Raw genomic sequence first — 22,092 nt, 5'->3', positions numbered from 1 at the left:
TAATCTCCCGTCTGTCTGGTTTTTGGTGTCTGCCTCCAAGGCGGATACTTGATGCCACTTAGCAACCATCCCCTCTTCTTCCTTCCTGGGTTTCTGGAGAACCCACTTTAGTCCAGATATCAAGTGGGCAGTAATGCGTTCCGGGAAGGGAGGCCCCCAACTGCACCCCGAGTGGAGGATCCTGATTGGACCCCTTTGTCTGGTCCCCACTTTCCCAGATACCTTTGCAGCAAGAAGTGGCCATGTGACAATTATGGCCCATGAGACACAGGGGTAGTCTGTGTAGAGTCTTCTGGGAAAGGCTGGCCTTCTGCTAACCTGGGCGGAGGTGAAAGAAAATCTGGCTACTGCTGCTCCTCCTGCCTCTAGACTCCGGGTGTGTGATAAAGGACCATCTCATGACCAAGAGGCAGCAAGCCAGATAAGGAAAAGCTAATGTCCATGGGGAGCAGAGCAGAAGGATACAAAGAACCTGGTTCTTGAGGACACAGTTGAGCCACTGCTACAAATCCAGACTCCCCCCATGCCCCCACCGCCCCCATCCAAACCCCCGGCCAACATAAGACTTTTTGTGTGTGTGTGGCCACACTGCATGGCACGTGGGATGTTGGTTCCCCAACCAGGGATCGAACCCATGCCCCCTGCAGTGGAAGCACAAAGTCAACCACTGGACCTCCAGGGAAGTCCCCAACCTAAGACTTCTTGTCCTGAGATTATTAGAATATAAACATCTTGAGGGCAGGGCCTTGGTCTGTTGCATACACTCCCAGTGCCTTGAACAGTGCCTGGCAACAGGAGGTGCTCAATAAATAAGTTTTGAATGGATAAGTAAATGTCTTTACTGCTTACATCAGTTGAATCTTCTGTAGCTTGTAGCAAAGGAATCCTGATACGGTCGCTTCTCTCTCCAGCCTGAGAACCTCCAGAGAGCAGGAAAGGGACTGGACATTACTGAACAACGCATCCCACAGGCCCGGCACAAAGCCCACATCTAGTAGGATTAAGCAGCTGTTTCTCAGAGGAGCCCCAGACACTGCCCAAGAATTAGCTTCGGGCTTGCCAGAGCTGGAGGCTTGGATGTGCCAGCTCCCCTCACCTATTCCTGGGGTGAGAAGCCCCTGAGGCAGTTGACGAGAAGAGCATAATGTCCACTCTACATTTCCCACACTAAATGATGCCTTCGGACCACCAACTGCAGGCTGACAAGATGGAGTATGGCGGCAAACATTGCCGCTAGATTCTTGTTGAGATGGAAAGAACTTCTGAGAACGTCCACACCCAACATCCAGACAAGTCATGAATTTTCAAGCTACTGTGGTCAAGTCCTGATTCTAAGTGTGGCAGCCCTGGGAGGAGAACCAGTGAGGGGTGAGGGGCAGGGCAGGAGCAGCTTCTCAGACAGGACATCTGAAATGATCTCGTCCCGCCCCACTGTTTCACAGATGGGAAAATGTGATCCAGGGCAGGTGGACAGCTTGACACCCAGTGAGCGATGGCGTGTTTAATTGTGAACTCAGGTTGCCTTTTTTTTTTTTTTTTTGACTTGTTTCTTTTTTTTTCTTATTTTTTTATTGAAGTAGAGTTGGTTTACAGTGTTGTGTTAATTTCTGCTGTACAGCAAAGTGACTCAGTTATACACGTATAGACACTCTTTTTTATTTTCTTTTCCATTGTGGTTTATCCCAGGATATTGAATATAGTTCCCTGTGCTCTACAGTAGGACCTTGTTGTTTATCAGGTTGGTTTTAATCTCAAGAGGTTTGGGGATGGGTACTGGAGGGCGATCCTCTCAATTCTGCCAATTTGCATGCAGAAGGAGGGATGAATAGGCATAGATCCACTTTTCTGAAGGAGCGGGTCCACAGTGTTCATCAGATTCTTAAGGTAGTATAAGACTAAGGAAAACTAGAGACAGTGGAAGAGGCCGGGTAACAGTCACAGGGCAAGTCACAGCAGACCTGAGACTAGGACTTGTGAGCTAGATTCTCAGTCACTGCCCTACGCTTCCACCCCACAGGAAAGGCACCAGATGGGCCTAGTCAGTGGGCACACCAATGTTTCCAACAGGTGGAGGGTCTGTTGTCCTGCTGGCATTGCCCACGGATGCTGACGGAGAACTAGGGAAGACCCTGGAGCCACACAAGAACAAACTCACTCCTGAACTGTGCCCAGAGGGTCCCCAAGCAAGGTGAAGGTCACAGATCCATGGCTTCTGGAACCTAGTAAGACACGCTCTGCTCTTGGTTCAAATTGTTGATACACATCATGCTCAAGTCTTCCATGTTTCTACAGACTCCACTGGATACGACACTGGCCTGGAAAGGGCGAACTCCCAAAGCAAACGACAGAATGATTAAACACAATGGCAAAGTATGAAAATTAATCGAGATATTTAATAGATGGTGCAAACCATAACTTCATCTGAATATAAATGTATGCACATGTTTCCAATGAGTTATCTCTCAGTTATCACAAACAGCAACAAGGACCTTAGAGCTATGTTAGAAAAATGTATAGCTGGAATTTAACTCTAACAATCTCACACGCTCTCAAAAGAACACCATCCATTTCAAATCAGTGTCACAAACTCCAAAAAGACCAGGCGAGTGGGAGAGAGGAGTGGGCCAGCGTGGGAAACACAGGGGCCAGTACACACATGATGGACAGAAATACAGCTCTTGAGGAAACGAAAATCAGATGCATTATTACAACCAAGGACAAGGAAAAGCCTATGGCTTTAAAAAAATGATTCTTCTGCCAGTACCATACAAGTCTTACAAAGAGATGTGCGACAAGTCAGCTGACATAAAAGGACAGAGGCTACATTTTCAGATCATTTCAACTGCAAACGGTCGACCCTTTCCATTGAGGTTCAGCAGTGGAGTTAGCGTAGTCCAGAAGCTCAATGTTGGATTTGCAAATACAGTTTATTTTACAGAAATTCAACATTATAAACAGCAGGCACCTCCCAGCCCCCCACCCCCCTCCCCCCAACCCGTACCGCTGGGTGCAGACCATGCTATGCAGAGTGAGCAGTGATGCAGCCCTACTGCTTTGGAGGGAGATTCGAGAGTGATGGAACCTGCCTGCACCACGGCCTGCCTGCCCCACACACGCACACGCCTGCCCGCCTCGCAGGCCACCAGAGTCTGTCTGGGCCCAGCCCGTGCTGGACCAGTTACATGGATCCAGCCCAGGTCTCCAATTCCTTCATGTCGTCGTCTTCCTCTTCCTTCTTCTTGGCTGTGTGAAGAGAGGAAAAGCTGTTTAGTTTAGGAAGGCTGGCTGCAGTGTTCGCCACACACTCTGGCTGGATGCCAGGGCTGCGCTACATGGTGTCTACAAAACAGCCCCGCCCCGGCAGCCAGCCTCATCTCCAGGCTATCAGCAGACTGCTTCTCTGTGCCTAAAAGCTGCAACATACAACTCCAGATAACCAGGCACACTTTCCCCAGCACCTCCCCTCCCCCCACACCGGAGCCAGACAAAGCGAGGAGGACTCTACACTGAGAGTCCATCAGGCTCCATGCATGGCCTCAGTCCCAGAGCATGCAAGGTGGGGGCGAGCGGGAAGAACCCCGGAAGAGCTCTAATCCCCGCCCGCCACCCCTTTCCACCTCAAGGGCTTAAGCCACCTCTATACGCTGCCGGCAGCTTGCTGGATGGCCTCCGGACCCCCTCTGCCCACACCCCACCCCGGGCAGCTGACTCGACTAGAGGGGCCACTTCCCCTTGATCTGTGGGAGAGTGAGGTGATACAGCCTGGTCACTCCCCGCTTCCTGGCCTCTCTCTCCATGCCAAATCAAGCAGCTTCACCTTTTCTAGAAGTTCTGTGTGGAAAACTTCTACCCAAGGGTGAAACAGTGCGGGGCGGCGGGAGGCACAGGCAAGGAAGAAGGTAGTGAAGGTTTTATAGAACCAGGTTTCTAAAAAAGCCAAAGCTGTTTCCTTCCTACCGCAGCAACCTCTGAGGCCCCAGCTTTTACAGGTGTGCACAGCACAGGATACTAGACAGGGAGCAAGAGCTGTCAAACTCTCCCCTTGTTTGGTGGCACAGGGAGAGTAATTCTACAATAATGGTTCTCAACTGGCTGTGACCCACCCCATCCCCCAACATCTGGCAAACTCCGGTGACATTTTTGGTTGTCAAAACTTGGGGAGGGGGATGCTACTGGCATCTAGTGGGTAGAGGCCATGGGTACTGCTAGAGATCCACAGAGCACAGGACAGGGCCCCCTCCCAGTCCCCACCCAAAGAATGGTCTGGCTATGTCAACAGTGCCAAGGTTAAGAAACCCTGCTCTACAGAGAAACTAGGAAAGAGCAGGTGACACTGTCTTTAGGGCTGTCACAACAGATCTTATCTGGTTCTCAACTCTGGGCAACTCAGGACCCAAACTGAAGCCAACCAACCACAAGACTACCCACCACGTGGGTCATGGGTATGTCATGACTGTGGCTAAAAGTACTCACTGGGTTTTGATGGTAGGGATATAGAAGGAACATTTGGTAGAGGGACTGTTTCCGGTCCACTGATTTCCAGCAAATTCTTGTCTAGTTCCTCCTGTTCTAGTTCTTCTAATTCTGCCATGAGCTCATCCTGGTAAAAGCAAACACAAAAATGAGAGACAACCTTGGAATCCCAGGCCCTCCAGTGGTACCTCTTAGCTGATGGCTCAGGGGGTGGCTCATTTTTTAAAAGCCCCACAGCCCCTCTGAGAAGGTCAGAGGGGAGATGAACTCCAGGTCCACACTCTGTGACTCAAACATCCTAAACATACTTCTACTGGTGAACGTAACACACTATGAGCTATTATTGCTGTCTACGTCTGGGGCCCCTGCACCAGGCTGTGAGCATCCTGAGGAAAGGGACTGTATTTTATCGTTCCCATTTCCTTATCTCAGAACTGGGCGCACTGAGTGAATGTTCAGGAATGTCTGCTGAATTGAAATGAACTTGACTAGTCCATCAAACTCCAGTCTGAAAACATGAAAAGCCTGGTGCTGTGAGCCAAGGGTAAGAGCCACAGGCTGTTTCCTCAGCTATACAGTGGGAATCAGCACAAAGAATTAGGTTTGATGAAGAGAGCCTGACCTTCAGTGCACTCAAATCTAAGGCAGAATGAGGTACAGGGCCTGTAACTGTATTTTAAAAACCTAAGAGACCCAACGTTCTAATTGCCACAGCAGAAATTGGTAGGTGGCCAAGTTCCAGACGGATCCTTCAGGGGGGATCAGGTGTAAATGTTCCTTCCTTGGTTTCACCTTTATCTCACATCAGAGTTGTCTGAGGGCAAATCCTGTAAACTTCTCCAGGGCATGGTGACCTCAGCTGCCCCAGCTCTGAGCCCAGGACTCACCACGGAAAGGTGCAGGTAACTACCTGTTGAAACCAATATTTACCTGAAGTCTGCTGAGGGGTCCCAACAAAGGCTCCTTTACTCCACCTAAGCTCCCCAAACAGTGAGAGCAGCCCTCAAAACCCAGAATTAGGGAGGGTTAATACCATGCCCTGTCTATGTTCAAGTCTCTGGAGGGACAAGAACTGGTGACTTCCAAACCACATATTCCCTGCCAGAGAGGCTTCAAGAGCACATCAGAGGCAGCCCAGGAATCACTTGTGAAGCCTGTGTGATCTGCATGAAACCACTCACCTCGTCAAACTCTTCTCCAAACCCTACAGGTTTTGAAATAGCTGTTGAAATCTCTTCTGCAAGTTCCTGCTGGTCAGCAATGTCCTGCATTAACTCATCAACTTTATCGATGTCCCTTTAAATGAAACAGACAGATGTCATGTTGGACAGTCTGTGTAAAGAGGGCCTGTGAGGCAGAAGCAGAAGCCCCGCTCCCCGCAGTCTGCTGCCCAGCCCCAGCCCCACAATTACTCCCTCTGAGGAATTCCTTTTTTGTCTTTACTTTGTCTTCCTCCTCCTCTTTAAAATAGAGGATCACAGAATCAAGAAGATGGAAGCATCCTTAGACATCGCCTAGTCCAACACCCTAAGGAAATAAGGCTTGGCAAAGTTAGGTGCCATTGTCAGGGTCTCTCACGCAAGCTGGTAAACACGTTGGATGAGACCATGGGACTTGAACTCCTGGGCCAGTAGCTCTTCAAGCTCAAGGGTAACTCTGCACCGGGGGAGGTAAAATCACAAATCATAAAACAGAGCCACACCATTTGACAGGCCCTTCCCATCTACACAGATCCACTTATGGCTCCTCTACTAGGCCCCAAAGGAAAAGCAAACAATGCAGAATTATTTTCTATAACACTGTCAATCATATAAACTTACAATTAATCAATATAATATACACATGTATACTTCAAGGCATGCACAGTATTCACTGAGACGTGCTGTGCGCCAGGCATCTTGGAGAACATGGACATGAAGCAGACATGGACCTCACTCAGGAGGCTCAGTCCAGTGAACATCCCCTCAGACGATAGCTCAGTTATTTGAAGGCTACTTTTCCTGCAATCCCACACTTCTAGAACAGGGATCAGCAAACTTTTTCTGTAAAGGGCCAAACAGTAAATATTTTAGAATTTGTGGGCCATACGATCTGTCACAAAAATTCAACCCTGCCATGTGCCACAAAAGCAGCCACAGAAAATATGTATTAATGGACACAACTGTGTTTCAATAAAATTTTATTTACAAAAATTGGCAGCAGGCCCACAGGCTGCATTTGGCCAGTCCCTGTTCTACAGCGCGGCTGAGTACCCAAAGGAAGCAAAAAAGTGCTCCAAGCACCCCCAAATATACAATGCCAAGTTCAAGCACTAAAACAAATGCAGAATTTTGTTCTGTTTGGGAGAGGCCCTCATCTGGAGCCTAGTGTTACCCTGGCCTTTAATTACAAATATAACAAGCTCGGTTATCTAGTTTCTTCGGCCACTGTATATGAGAAGTAGCCACATAAAGGAAGGAATGCTGAGGTCAAGAACACTGTCAACATGATAGCCAAAGCCCAAGAGCAAGGGGGGAGGCAGAAAATTCCATCAAAAACAGACCTAAGAAGAGAGGGAGCTAAAGCCCTCAAATGTACCACATTTTTCAGGACCCCTGACAGCACGAGGGGAAAGTCACGGGCATTGATTCTAATCCCAGTTCTATCCAAGTTTACACAAACCCAGGGCAAGTCACCTCCCCTCCCTGGGACAAACTTCCCCACCTTGATGATCAGAGGCTTGGGTGAGAGAAACTTCTAAGGACCTTTCCAGCTTGAAACTCTATATTCATCCCAATAACCCTGAATTACTCAGAAAACACTGTTTCATTCCATGAGATCTGCTTCCGAGGGCAGCAGGGCACATAATCCATTTTAAAAGGAGTTCCAAAAAAGAATGCAAATTAAAACAAACTCAGGTGCTTGAATGGATAAGTCAAGGGGTCTGCCCAAGGCCATGGCCCGGGATTGAGGCACTCCAGGGCCAGCACTGCCCTTCCACATGGGTGCCCCCCTCCACCAGTGGGTGGCCACGTACATGTTGTCGTGGGCAGCCTTCATGGCTTTGGCGGCATAGCCCATGTTCTTGAGCACCTCGGTGTTGGTGTTAGCATTCTCCAGGGCCTCTCGCTGGAACTCGATGGTTGACAGTGTGCCGTCGATCTGTGCCAGCTGCTTTTCATACCTCTTCTTGCGCTTCAGTGCCTGGAGGGCAGCTGCACAGGGGGAAGAAAACAGGGTTTCAGAGAGCCCAGATACAGGGCAATGTCTTAGAGTTCACTGAGTCTTCTCCCTAACTGTGATGGATGCACTTCAGTTTCTGCTTCCACTATAACAGAGGGCTAATAATCTCTCCTACACAAAAAGCACATTCAATTTTCTAAGGTAACTATACTAGGGACTTCCTTGGTGGCACAGTGGTTAAGAATCCACCTGCCAATGCAGGGGACATGGGTTCAATCCCTGGTCCGGGAAGATCCCACATGCCACAGAGCAACTAAGCCCATGCACCACAACTACTGAAGACCATGTACTCTAGGGCCCACGTGCCGCAACTACTGAGCCCGCATACTGTAACTACTGAAGCCCACGTGCCTAGAGCCCATGCTCTGCAACAATAGAAGCCACCACAATGAGAAGCCCGTGCACCGCAACAAAGAGTAGCCCCTGCTCGCCCCAACTGGAGAAAGCCCATGCGCAGCAACGAAGACCCAACGCAGCGAAAAGTAAATTGTAAAAAGCAGAAAATTATACAAAATTCACAGACTTCAAAACGCAGTCAGGCACATAAGCAAAAGTTCACACTCTTTGGTAACCGCACACACACAAATCAAAGCATGGAGGACACCCAGAAAAAGAATGTGCTTTGAAGTCAAATTGCCTTAGGTTCAAACCCCAGCTCTCAGACTTAGTGAGCTACTTAGCCTCCCTGATAGGTTCACTGTGAATGAGATAACATAACAGAAACACTTAGCACAACATTAAACATAGTGCACACCCAAAAAATCAGCAGCTCTAATTATTATAAAGCAGCTTTTTTTTTTTTAAGTCCTCAGAAGTCATTGCTAAGGTAAAGTATCTTTTTTTTTAAATTAATTTATTTTTGGCTGTGTTGGGTCTTCGTTTCTGTGCGAGGGCTTTCTCTAGTTGCGGCAAGCAGGGGCCACTCTTCATTGCGGTGCGCGGGCCTCTCACTATCGTGGCCTCTCTTGTTGTGGAGCACAGGCTCCAGACACGCAGGCTCAGTAGTTGTGGCTCACGGGCCTAGTTGCTCCGTGGCATGTGGGATCTTCCCAGACCAGGGCTCAAACCCGTGTCCCCTGCATTGGCAGGCGGATTCTCAACCACTGCGCCACCAGGGAAGCCCAAAGCAGCTTTAAAGTATCATTTTATGTCAACTAAATTACAAAATAATAAATAACGACTATAGCAAATACTGGATCATTTGGGCTTAAAATGCTATCTCACACACAGCCGGCCACTGTAAATTGTTATAATGTTTCTGAAAAGTAACATGGCAACACACAGCAACAGCCATAATATTGTTTCTGCCCTCTGACCCAGTAATTTCTTTCTGGAAATGTATTCAACAAAAGCAAAAAGCCCCATGCCTGAAGATGGTAACTACAGCATTCCCTATCATAGAAAACAGCACAAGTGAAATAAAGACAGAACTCCCTGTCAGGGACTAATCTAGAGTCTGACCATCTGGTCAAATCAATGCCATCATCACTCTTGGCCTCCTGGTGTGCTTAGGCTAATATAGGAGATAATCTCGTTTTAAGGTTCAGTCAGGGCAAGCAATTGGATCAAGATGACTTGGTAGCAGAGCAAGGGCCAAACCACACCTCCCGACTCAAAACCCAGGCTTCCCTCCCCTTACTATTTTAGTTCCCCTCTTTACACTGAAAAGCATCTTTAGCACACATCTTAGCTGGGCATCGAAGCCAGGAAGGAGGCTCTGCACAGAATCAAGCAGAAGGAATGGGCTGCCGGCACCTGCCTTGGCCTGGACAGCACTAGCCTCACATACATATGTAGACACATATGCACCCATGCACTCGTGCCCCCCCAGCTCCATACCAAAGCCACCTCCTGCAGGCTGTAGGCAACAGCCAATTACCTCCCCAAGAGGGCTGTGGTTTCTCCATATGTCACCTGAATAGGTCCCGTACTCCTTCCACTAAAGCTCCCTGTTAGCCTAGGATAGCACCCTGAGAATCATTTGCCAAGGAAATAGGGCCTTGGCTTGCATGTAAGCAGTCCATAGTTCCTTTAAAAGCAGCAGACAAGGGCTTCCCTGGTGGTGCAGTGGTTAAGAATCCGCCTGCCCTGAATGCAGGGTACACGGGTTCGAGCCCTGGGCTGGGAAGATCCCACATGCCACAGAGCAACGAAGTCCGTGTGCCACAACTACTGAAGCCCGCATGCCACAACTACTGAAGCCCGTGCGCCTAGAGCCCGTGCCCCGCAACAAGAGAAGCCACCGCAATGAGAAGCCCATGAAGCCCGTGCACCACAATGAAGAGTAGCCCCTGCTCGCCACAACTAGAGAAAGCTCGCGTGCAGCAATGAAGACCTGATGCAGCCATAAATAAATAAATAAAAATTTAAAAATAAAAGCAGCAGACAAAAACCACCAGGAAAATTCCTCCAGCCAAAGGATAAAGCAGGCTAAAGAAACACTGCTAAAAATCTGAAGAACAATGAAATGTGCCTCTAAAAGCTGAAAAGCCATTCAACCTGTTATCTCCCTCATTCTGGTATGAATGGCCAGACGGCCTATGACTTCAAAAAATCCAACCTGCAGTCACACCCAGGGGTCCCCAAGACCCTTTACTGAACATCTTCACCTTCTGCTAGTACTAAGCCATGCTTGCCAAGTAAGTACCTCACAACAGCAACCCTTTAAGGTAGAAATGACCACCCTTTTTAGCAGATGAGGAAACAGGTTCAGAGAGGTTCTGTAACTCAGGTTACCAGGTGGTAGGCAGCAGAGAGGGGATTAAGCCAGGTATGGAACTCCAAAGTCCATGGGCTGCCATACTAACTGTTATGCCTCCCAATGAATGAACAAGACAGGACCCTGCCCTGGAGGCACCATCCAGTGCAGCAGGGAGCGTCCAGGGAACTGTGGGATCACAGAAGAGGGAGTACATATCCAATCATGCCATTCCTTTGCTTAAGAACCCGCAACAGCTCCCTCTGCCCACAGGACAAAGCCTCCACGTGGTTTAATGTAGCCTGCAAGGCCCTGCGGGAGGCAAGGGACTGGGATTCTCGCCACAAGCCTGGTTCCAGGAGCCCCAGCACCAGTTCCGAATCCCTTTGCCATTGACCATCATGGCAGATGGAAGGCATCTGGGGAGAGTCCTGGTATACAAATGCTCAGGGCCTGGGGCTGCTTCCTCCTGACTTCGCGGATACTGTGTTGCTTTTCCACAGAAACCAACTTAGACACACCCTAATCAACAAGTGATTCTCAAGCCTTCTGAGGCCCATGTCCCACCATGTACCCCTTTCCCAGGTCCTCCTCAGCCTCCCCCATCACTCACAGCATAGCCCAGCCTCTAACAACTTGTTCACCAGTCAAGATTCAATAGGTGTTATGAGCGCCGGCTGCATGATAAGCAAGCAGGGCGGCTGCTGCAGTCCTGCCCACCTCCTCATTCAATCCTCCCGCATGGTCCAAGGGCACAGATCCCAGATCCACACCAACAAGACTGGGGATCAGAAAGGTGGAGTGGGGACTTCCCTGGTGGCACAGTGGTTAAGAATCCGCCTGCCAATGCAGAGGACACAGGTTCGAGCCCTGGTCTGGGAAGATCCCACATGCCGCAGAGCAACTAAACCCGTGTGCCACAACTACTAAGCCTGCGCTCTAGAGCCCGAGAGCCACAACTAACTGAGCCCACGCGCCGCAACTCCTAAAGTCCGCGCGCCTAGAGCCCATGCTCCGCAACAAGAGGAACCACTGCAATGAGAAGCCTGCATACTGCAACGAAGAGTAGCCCCTGCTAGCCACAACTAGAGAAAGCCCTCGAGCAGCAACCAAGACCCAACTCAGTCAAAAGTAAATACATAAAATAAATAAATTTAAAAAAAAGAAAAGAAAAGAAAGGTGGAGTGGCTCATCCTGCTGTTATGAGAGGAGGGGAAGGCTCAACCACTAGTCTGTATAAACCCCCAGGCCTCTGCTCTTCCCACATGGGCTCGGGATGATGGCAAGTGACACTGGGACAGTTCTCAAGAACAAACAACGAGATGACATTTACCTTGCTTCTCAGTGTCCTGAGTGTAGCGGGAGCCTTGATTTTATACAGTTAGCTATGTTCTGATTTTTAAAACCATTCCTTGCCTGTTAACATCATAGGTTTAGAATAGTTTTAACTTTTGCTCGAATACATTTTCAATTGGCAGTGACTCCTTGCATGGCAATCTGGCATTTCTCTGCTCTACACCCCACTGCTAAAATCCCCCAAGCAATAAATTATCTGGAAACAAACACCCAAACATACCAGGGAGGTAAGCAAGAGTCCCCCATGAATGAAATAATGTTTATATTATTCATCTTTACAAACCATCATCCAGCACAATGACTGGTACACAGCAAGTGCTTAATATATATTAAACTGAATCTCCAATTTCACCTGTTTTTTAAAGTTTTTCATATACTCTGCAGGGTCCCTCATGTGGGGTACACCCATATTTTACCTCCTGTGTACCTCTTACTCAATGGAGAAAAGATAACATGTCATTGAAACACTGGCTAAAACAGTCATTGGGCAGCATTCTTTCCCTGCATTCGTCCTGGTCCATAAAACAGGAACTTTTGCAAGGGCCCACCCTTCCCCCTGTATCCTCGCCACGAGGTGTGCCCTGTCTGAGGGGAGGAAAAGTCCTGAGTGAACAGCCTGGCCCTCTAGGGCTCCCCTTCCTGCCTGCAGGGTTCACACGGTCTCTTCCCCTCCTCGCAGTGAACTCTCCAGGACGGCTTCTGGCAGAGACAGTCCATTTGTTTACCCCAATCTAAATCTTGTGTGTATTTCTCAGCTAGTTGAGAACCCCAAAGTGAAAGGGTAAGTGATTCGTTTCCCCCTTTCCATACATGGTTCATGAGTAGAGTAACCTTGAAATTTGACATGGGGTCAGCCTTTGGGCTGCGAAAATATGTGTAAACATAAATATTCAGAGCACTTGAACCACCCCGTATCTTACAAACATGTGGCACACTGGTGAAGTATAACTTAGGGCAAGCTAAATGAGTAAAAATGCCTCTCTTCCTGCAGACCGTTCCACTTCAAGTAAAACAGCCTCCATCCCAATCTTATTGCTGACCACAAAAATTTGCTTCTACATATAGCCAAAGCCAAAAGGGCCAGACCCAATGTTTTTCATAAATATGTGCTAGCTCTTAGTATCTTGCCTTATACTTCTCTAAACTCCTGATGGTTGGTTTAAAAAAACAAGTACTTAGTTCTCAATACAAAGTTTAAAAAAAATGTAATCATGTGAGGTGATGCATGTTAACTGAATGTATTTTGATAATCATTTCACAATATATACAAACATTAAATCATTACACTATACACCTAAAAATAATATAATGTTATATGTCAATTATATTTCAATAAAACTGGTGGGGGGGGAATGGAAAAAAAATAAAAACAAGTACTGGGTTAACAAGGAGTTCATCTAAACCAAATATTCAAAGAAGGTGCTCAAATAAATCCCTTTTCTGCCAAAGAACCCCGCCCCCCCCACCCCGCCCCTGCCGTATCATTCATAAACACAATGCTTTAACAACTGAAATCTACCCCAGGCCAAAAGAAGTTTAAAAGGTTGCTTTTAGATGGAAAAAAATAGTCCTTGGAATCTCCATATTTAATTATGCCTTTGCTGGTTCCAAGAGAGTAATTACAGCAGCAATTACAGAATCTAATAACCAGCTTTATTGGCTCTGAAAGCTGAAGCAAAAACAACTCCAACCATGTTGAAATAAACATTGGTCTCCAGACAGTTGCTTCATTAGAAACTCTAAACAGCTATTTGAAGAAAAAATACAGAAGAGATACCCTAAGAAGCAGAGAGACCAGTGGAAAAGACATTCACCCAGGACCAGAAACTCCTTCTGCAAGGCATCTGTTAGTGACTGGTAGCGAAACCATTTTCAAAGAATGCATCAGTTCAGTACAACTAGGTAGGACATTCCTTTTTCCTCGGCAAAGGCAGACTTAAGACTTATCTTTGAAGAGTTGCCGAGGAGGGCAAGTTTGCCTGCCCTGATCTGGGGGCATTCAGAATAGAGGCCATTAGCCCAGGGCATCTCAACAGATGCTAAGATCTCATAACTATACACTAATGACTAATACATTGAGATTCAGGCATTGGGGAGAAGGAGGGTCCAGTAATATCCTCTCACTGAATGAATGATGATGTCTAGAGTCCTTTCAAAGACTCAAGATTCTACATGTGAATTCATGCAGCAGAAGGTCCAAGGGCTGGGAGAGGAGGAGAGCGCTGGTTCTTTCCCACTCTCAGCATGAACTACATAGAAAACACAAACACACTCCAGGGGATACTTACCCACAAATGCAACGCTAAGTGAGAATTCGGAAGAACCTTCAGTGGCTTGGTCATGGCAGAGCTACTGGCAGGCAGGGAGCCGGTGAAGCTGAGGGAGCCCTGCTTTGCCCACCTCCAGCAATCAGTCAGATGCTCCTTGCTCACTGTGACCATGAATAAACCTCAGATGTTCAGTGTACCCTCAGCCAGGAGAACCACACCTGGCCCTCAAGCCACTAGTCACTTTGCTGGGGTCACCTGTCATCTGCCCTGTGTATGGGCAAGAAAAGACCTAAAGTCAAAACTACAAAGTTCACCACCAATGTCAAAAGAAACCCATCCTCCTGCAGGGACGGTTATCAGTAAGCATCCCTGCACCACATGGCACTGGATGTCCTGCCAAACCCTGACCAAATGAGAGTTACAATCTTGGCATCAAAAGCAGAGGGGGCTTGAAGGATTCTCGGAGATCCCAAAGTCCAACCCATCTCATTAGAAACAGAGAAAAAATGATGCCCAGAAAAGGTGACACGGCCTGCAAGGATCCCACAGTGAGTTAGAGGAAGAATCAGGACTAGAACCCAGGTCTGCAGCCCAGGGCCCTTTCTACTACCTCAACTCTGTTACCTCCAAATTAAGTTGCTATAAATAAATCAGCAGCTCCCCTGGCATAAGGAAAACAGTGTCCTAATGCTCTTTCATCCAATCATAAACTCTGCCTTTTGCAAACCCCATTTAAAAGCTCACGCTGGGACTTCCCTGGTGGCGCAGTGGTTGAGAGTCCGCCTGCCGATGCAGGGGACACGGGTTCGTGCCCCGGTCTGGGAGGATCCCACATGCCGTGGAGCAGCTAGGCCCGTGAGCCATGGCCACTGAGCCTGCGCGTCCGGAGCCAGTGCTCCACAACGGGAGAGGCCACAACAGTGAGAGGCCCGCGTACTGCAAAAAAAAAAAAAAAAAAAAGAATCCGCCTGCCAATGCAGGGAACATGGGTTCAATCCCTGGTCTGGGAAGATCCCACATGCCGCGGAGCAACTAAGCCTATGCACCACAACTACTGAGCCTTCGCTCTAGAGCCCGCGAGCCACAACTACTGAAGCCCACGTGCCTAGAGCCCCTGCTCTGCAAAAAGAGAAGCCACCACGATGAGAAGCCCACGCACCGCAACAAAGAGTAGCCCCCGCTCGCCGCAACTAGAGAAAGTCCGCACGCAGCAATGAAGACCCAACGCAGCCAAAAATAAAATAAAATAAAATAAAATAAAAGCTCATGCTAACACATCGAAGAACCGGAAAGCTACCTGATATGCTCTCCTAAGTCCCCATTTAGAAGAAAAACGAACGGAAAAGAGGTGCTGGTCTGTCTGGTTCCAGAGGACTCTCCCCAGAATGGGTGCTGCTGATCCTGCCTGTAGTTTCAGAAGGCGGGGGCAGGACTGGGCTCTCATTTCTCTACCTTGTATAAAGGTGCTAGGAACCTACAGAAAGGTCTCCAAAACCAAAATGCCCAAAGTCGATTTTGTGTTCATCGTCACTCAGTGTCCCAGGCTCACCTGTGGAAAAGAGGGTCTCATCCTGCCAAAGCCTTAGAATGCTGTCCCTGACACTGCTGTGTTTATTCCCCCACAGCTGGAGAGTTCAGGCTAGAGGTGCAGACAGCATTTTTCAGAGCAGCCTCCTTCTCTGTGTTGTATCTCCCAGTTCCCCTAATTTGCTCTCCATGGCCTGGAGCTAATACACTCCATTTAGCAATGATAAAATAAGTACTTGTGTATGACCAGGAAAGCAGAGCCTGAAACCCTGGCTGACTTCATCAGCAAACACACAGGGAGTATAGTACTCCCTGCGAGGGAAAATTCGAGAGAGAAAGAAAAAAGCCCCTTAACTGTTTAACATGGACAGAGATGAAAGAAATTATCCCCACTCAATTAACAATCTAACAAACTGCTTCAAAATCATTTAAACAGCAAACAGAAAGTATGTTCTGTAAAGAAAGGTAAAGGCAAGATAAGACACGGTCAAATAAGCTGAGGAAATGCGGGTCACATCAAATTACAATGGTCATTTACGGAGTCCAGTTGTCCAGCTGTGAGTTTCAGCTGCACTATAAAGTAAAGCCTAAGCAAATCACTTAACCTCACTAATCCTCACGTAATAATAAAACCCACCTCATAGTCATTGTGAGGATTAAAACGAGACATGTATGTGAAGCTCCTGGCACTGGGCCGGACATGCACACGTGTTCAGTTCATGTTGGTCACTGGTATTACTACCTACAGGACTTCTCAAAGCCTATTTCAGTAGAAGAAGAACCAATACCACTACGAGTCCCTGTGCCACCACCCCCCAAAAAAACAGCTTGGGAAAAAACAATTTAATACCACCTTGATTATGTACCCAACACAAGCTCCATCAACCTCTGTCCTGGTTGACGTGTACCAGCACTGGGGCACAGAGAAAAGAGCACAGGGCTTGGTGTCAGAATCCTGGCCCTGGGTCACACTGGCCTGGGGTGAATTATTTCACCTCTTCATCAAATGGAAAATGGGAGTGATATAGCTACCCCAAGGACAGGTGAGAAAGATAATCGCTGAAAATACTCAATAAACATGAGCATTTTCCTTTTCTGCCTCTCCTTCCTTGCCCGTGTCTGACACTCTCTCTGAGGAGCTCTGTATCTTCCTGTCCCTCCCCCAGCCCAGCGTGTCCCTCCAAGAAACAGTATACAGCTGAGGCACAGTGGAGAGAAATATATAACAGCAGCTAACACCTATGGGGGGCTTCTTGGATGCCAGGCACCATGGCTTGTGCTTTATGTGCTCACTGGTCCCCCCAAAAAATCCTACCCTACGTGGTAGGTACTGTAGTGTCCCATCTCAAGATGGGGAAATTGAGGTTCAAAGAGTTTATCGCCTGCCCAGGTCATACAGTTAAGCAGTGGCAAGCATGGGATCAGTGCCAGGCTGCCTCTCTGTAAAGGGCATGTTCTTACTCCACGAAGGAACGTCTACCCTGTACCAGCTGGCCTGCTTCTGCCTGAGTCTGGGGATCTGAGAGCCTCTGTGCTTCCCCGCCCAACAGATTCTACAAGCCAGCAGTCTAGCACCAAAGGCATCCAAGGGGCAGCTCAGTCTGCCCAGAAACTCTCAACTAATCGATAATCCATGAGAGTAGGCAGTAAAAGCCTCTAACAACAACAACAAAATTCTAGTGGATTTTAAATTGGTTAGACGTACACGTGACAAAATCCAACCATTTAATCAACCCCTCTGCATTTGGGATGACAATTCTACATAGTTACAGAGTTTGTAGGGAGGCTTTTGTTTTTGTTTTAAAGAATAAATGTCTTCTTTCCTTGTGCTTGCCCTATCTCTTCCCTAGACCACAAGCTTCTTAAGGTTCTCAGGAGCCGAACAGCACTGAGATAAGGAGGGGGGGGGGCATTCCAGAAAGTCCAGCGTTGCCCTGTCATTTCTTCTGAGGCCAGTGGGCTGGGCCCTCTGTCCTCTCTCCCCGTAATGGCCTCCAGATCTTTTCCAAGACCTAAAATGACCTCCCCTCTGTATTCTAGAAGACCCAGAGACCACAGCTATAAGAACTTGGTAAGGTTTCTCAAACTCCTGTCACTTGTCCACTCTTTTTTTCTGTGTTAACCTCGACTGGAATGCCTAGAACTCTAAAACCAAAGGGTCCAGGGCTTGTTTAAGGGACAGCGAGTCTGGGACCTCCTCTGGGACTACATCTGGAGAGAGGTGGCAGTGGCCCAAAGTAAGGAGATGATTCCAGAGTGGGCCAGTGGCAGTGGCCTGGGCCATAAGGAGGAAAAGAAAATGGCCAAGGGGAGCAGGCTCTCCCAGGGGAATAGTGCAAAGGCTCGTGTGGCTGCATCCTCTTGTCCCCGAAAGGACAGATGATGGCTTCCCACGGCTCTGCTGCAGCTGGGTTTCAATTTGGGCAGGAAGAGGAGGTGTTCCACTTCCTAGAAACAGCAGGCATCCAGGAAGTACCTCCTTGTGATAAGGGTAACTCGAGGCCAGGCTGGGGAACTAGGATCCCAGGAAGGAAAGTGATCTGCCCTTGGTTTTTTTTGTGTGTGTGTGTGGCACGCGGGCCTCTCCCGCTGCACGCACAGGCTCAGCAGCCATGGCTCATGGGCCCAGCCACTTCGCGGCACGCAGGATCCTCCCGGACCGGGGCACGAACCCGCGTCCCGTGCATGGGCAGGCAGACTCCCAACCACTGTGCCACCAGGGAAGCCCCTGCCCTTGGTTTTTAAGGGCCACAGTCAGATAGCCTATGTTCTGGGATCTAAGGCAAGGTTCTTTCCCGTATGGCAACCAAGTCACAGAATTTCGTTTAAACAGCTATCAGAGGCTAAAATTGCACACCCATACAGTCCACAGATTTGTCTTAGTTGTCCCATGTCTTAATGCATAAATTTGATTTGAATGCACATTTCACACAAAAATCCAGATTTGGGGCTTCCTTTTGAAAATGCAGATTTTCCGGCAACACTGAGCCCACACTGCTATCTGACAACAATCGAGTGGAGCTAAGTAGCAGCAGTGCTTTTTGAAGGGGCACATACTCTCCAATTCACCTCCGCACCCACCACTGCCCACCACCTTACACCTGACCACCCCACAACATCTTAGTTCTGGAGAACAACCTCTTGCCTTCAGGCAGTTAAGGTCATGCCCAATTTAAAGACAGGCAATGGAAGCCCCAAACGTTCAAGAACTTGCTCAAGGTCACATGGTTAGAGGTAATGGCCAAGGAAGACTCCAAGCCAGGTGCCCTGCCCCTGGACAATGCTCCTTCCACTACTCCTAGGGAGACCTCTGACTAGACAGAACCTGCAACCCAGGTCCTGTGCTCCTGGATTCGGCTTCTAGATCTAACTCTGCCAAGACCAAATTACGTCACTTAGCAAGCCCCCTCATTTCTTAGGACCTCAGACTCCTCATCAAGGATATGAGAAGAGTGGATCAGTTCCCTCCTGAGGTCCTCCTCCAGCTCTAACAATATGTGAAACTATACAGCTCTAAGATTTCCAGTGATTGGTTGAAACAAACACAAAAGGTTGTTTCTGATTGACCCTGTGTGATCCCGAAAATGTAATTAACATCAATACACTTCCCGAGTCAAGTTTTTCCTGTCCAATGAAATTAGCAGTATCTCTTTTTCACAAACTGAGTTAGAAAAATCAGAGACCACTTCCAGCCTCTGAACTCTATTGCTCTAGCTGGGTGGAGGAAGTTAACACTCAGATCAAACATTAGCCACAAATATCAATCACAAATGTCATTCAGGGAGAAGAGGTAACTGCAGTTAGACTGCAGGCCCCGATGCCCTCATCCTCCATCTCTTTATAAGTTCTAGGACTGCTGACATCCTCTCTCAGAAATTCATCTCTTCTGCCAGCCTCTAGGGAGATACCCTTAGCCTGAGGTTCCCCAGCCCCTACAACGATTTCTTCTTGGCTTTTTTTTTTTTCCTAGATTCTTTCCCTCCTCTTCTCAATTCCTAATAGTTGCATGGAGCTCAAATCTTGGCCCTGCATTCTTTTTTCATATACTAACCTGAGCTAGCACCTATTCAGAGCCTTATATTTTATTCCTTCATTTAATCCTCACAGTAAGGAATTAGTCTTTTTAGCCCGTTTATGGATGAGGAGATTGGAGGCTGGAGAGATTAAGTAACTTGCTAAACTCTCAAAGCTTGTGCATAACTGGCAGACTCAAATCCACACTCCTGCTTCTAGCCAAGAAGAATGGTAGGGAATGATCTACCTCCCCACCTAAAAGAAATGAAACAATGGTTTTCAAGACACTGGACATCAGGCAAAAAAGGACAGCAATTCTGGGAGATGAGAAATAAACAGGGTGAGGCTTCCCTGTTGGCACAGTGGTAAAGAATCCACCTGCCAATGCAGGGGACATGGGTTCGAGCCCTGGTCCGGGAAGATCCCACGTGCTGCGGAGCAACTAAGCCCGTGCGCCACAACTACTAAGCCTGTGCTCTAGAGCCCGCGAGCCACAACTCCTGAAGCCCGGGCGCCTAGAACCCGTGCTCTACAACAAGAGAAGCCACCGCAATGAGAAGCCCGCACACCGCAACGAAGAGTAGCCCCCACTCACCACAACTAGAGAATGGCCGCGCAGCCAACTTCTTGGGGAAGACCCAACGCAGCCAAAAACAAATAAATAAATAAATTTATTTTAAAAAAAGAGAGAGATAAACAAAGTGAGCCCTGCAATTGCTCCAGTTTATTGCTTTGAGTTTCCAGACTTCAGTGCAAGGAGAGAAAACCCAGGCAGACCCTGGCAGACTTCCTGAGTTGATGAGATAAGAGTTGAAAGTCTGGGGAGACCAAAACTGCTAGAGTTCACAGGAGAGCATACCAGAGAGGAGAGAGCTGCAGAGAGAGAACAAACTCTAGAGATCTGCAGAGGGTCCCCCTCAAGTATTCAGTAGAATACTGAACAGTACGTGTGTATGAAGAAACTACCTGTGGCCAGGGAAAGAACCACTTGAAAGGATTAGAGAAAACAGTACCAGGTAGATGTTCACATGGGGCTAGATATAGTGCCTGCTCCTTAGCCATACTGGAAAAGTCATAATTCACAGGACTTTGGGTAGAGTATTCAGAAGGGTCTTGTCTCAACAGCAGGAAATAACTAGCCTTATACAAGATAAACATTGCTGTGGGCCCACCTAACAAATCTTAAAAGCAAGAGCCAAAAGGGCAAACTGCTACCAAGGAAACTATGCCCAAAGTTTGAGAATATTTATAGGAATACAGAAATATCCAACACCCAACAAGGTAAAATTTACAATATTTGATATTGAATCAAAAGTTACCTGCAAAGAAGCAGATGAACACTATCTCTAATGCAGAGAAAAATCAATCAATTGCAAGTAGCCTAGAACTAATACAGATGTCAGAGTTAGCAAAGACTAAAGTTAAGGAGACCTACAGAAGATATATTTTAAAAAAAGATTTAAATTGAGCTTCCAGACATTAAAATTATTGGATGGGATTAACAGCAGATTAGAACTGCATTAGAAAAGATTTGTAAACTTGAAGACATAGCAATAGAAACTATCCAAAAATGAAACATAGAAAAAAATAATTTTATTTATTTATATATTTATTTGTTTATTTATTTATTTATTTATGGCTATGTTGGGTCTTCATTGCTGCTCATGGGCTTTCTCTAGCTGTGGAGAGTGGGGGCTACTCTTTATTGCAATGTGCGGGCTTCTCATTGCAGTGGCTTCTCTTGTTGCAGAGCATGGGCTCTAGGTGTGCAGGCTTCAGTAGTTGTGGCATGTGGGCTCAGTAGTTGTGGCTCGGGGGCTCTAGAGCGCAGGCTCAGTAGTTGTGGTGCACAGGCTAGTTGCTCTGCAGCACGTGGGATCTTCAGGGACCAGGGATCGAGCCCGTCCCCTGCATTGGCAGATGGATTCTTAACCACTGTGCCACCAGGGAAGTCCCGAAAAAAATAATTTTAAAAAGGAAAAGAGCTCAGTGAGCTGTGGGATGGCTGCAAGCAGCCTCTGTAAGTGTAACTGGAGTCCCCAAAGGAGAAGAGTAAATTAAAAAATATTTCAAGAAATAATGGCCAAAATTTTTCCAATTTGATAAAAACCAAAACCCCACAGATCCAAGAAGCTCAACAAACCCTGAGCATGAGAGAACTATACCAAAGCACATCATAATAAAACTGCTCAAGGGACTTCCTGGTCCTTCCTTCCTGAGCAACTAAGCCCGTGTGCCACAACTACTGAACCCGCATGCCCCAACTACTGAAGCCACACACCTGGAGCCTGTGCTCCACAACAAGAGAAGACACCACAATGAGAAGCCTGCGCTCCGCAACGAAGAGGAGCTCCCGCTCACCACAACTAGAGAAAGCCCGTGCACAGCAACGAAGGCCCAACGCAGCCAAAAATACACAAATAAATTTATTTTTAAAAATAAAGTAAAAAGATCCAACTATATGGTGCCTACAAGGAATATACTTCAACTATAAAAACAAATAGGCTAAAACTAAAAGGATGGAAAAAGATA

General features: G+C 47.6%; 1 protein-coding gene across 3 annotated transcripts in view; it reads right to left on the bottom strand.

Annotated features, from left to right (window-relative positions):
* Positions 1-2,373: 2,373 nt before the first annotated feature.
* The window catches only part of CHMP4B (charged multivesicular body protein 4B), a 46,976-nt gene continuing 27,257 nt past the window's right edge, over positions 2,374-22,092 (bottom strand). Inside the window, exons 2-5 of one of the 3 annotated variants that reach the window (XM_022592660.2) lie at positions 7,490-7,667; positions 5,655-5,769; positions 4,474-4,600; positions 2,374-3,243 (exon numbers count right to left, since the gene is read on the bottom strand). In XM_022592660.2, the coding sequence (XP_022448368.1) occupies positions 3,179-3,243; positions 4,474-4,600; positions 5,655-5,769; positions 7,490-7,667 (485 nt within the window). In that variant the 3' untranslated portion in view covers positions 2,374-3,178. Of the gene's footprint in view, positions 3,244-4,473; positions 4,601-5,654; positions 5,770-5,799; positions 6,516-7,489; positions 7,668-22,092 lie in introns of those variants that run through there. The other 2 variants (XM_089896718.1, XM_089896717.1) reach the window with 2 other exon arrangements.

Source organism: Delphinapterus leucas, chromosome 15 (assembly GCF_059928025.1).
Source record: "Delphinapterus leucas isolate spDelLeu-1000000601 "Yukka" chromosome 15, BTC_Dleu_Yukka2, whole genome shotgun sequence".
Classification (NCBI taxonomy): Eukaryota; Metazoa; Chordata; class Mammalia; order Artiodactyla; family Monodontidae; genus Delphinapterus; species Delphinapterus leucas.
Note: the sequence above shows the minus strand (reverse complement) of the source record. Positions and strands in the feature narration are given on the sequence as shown.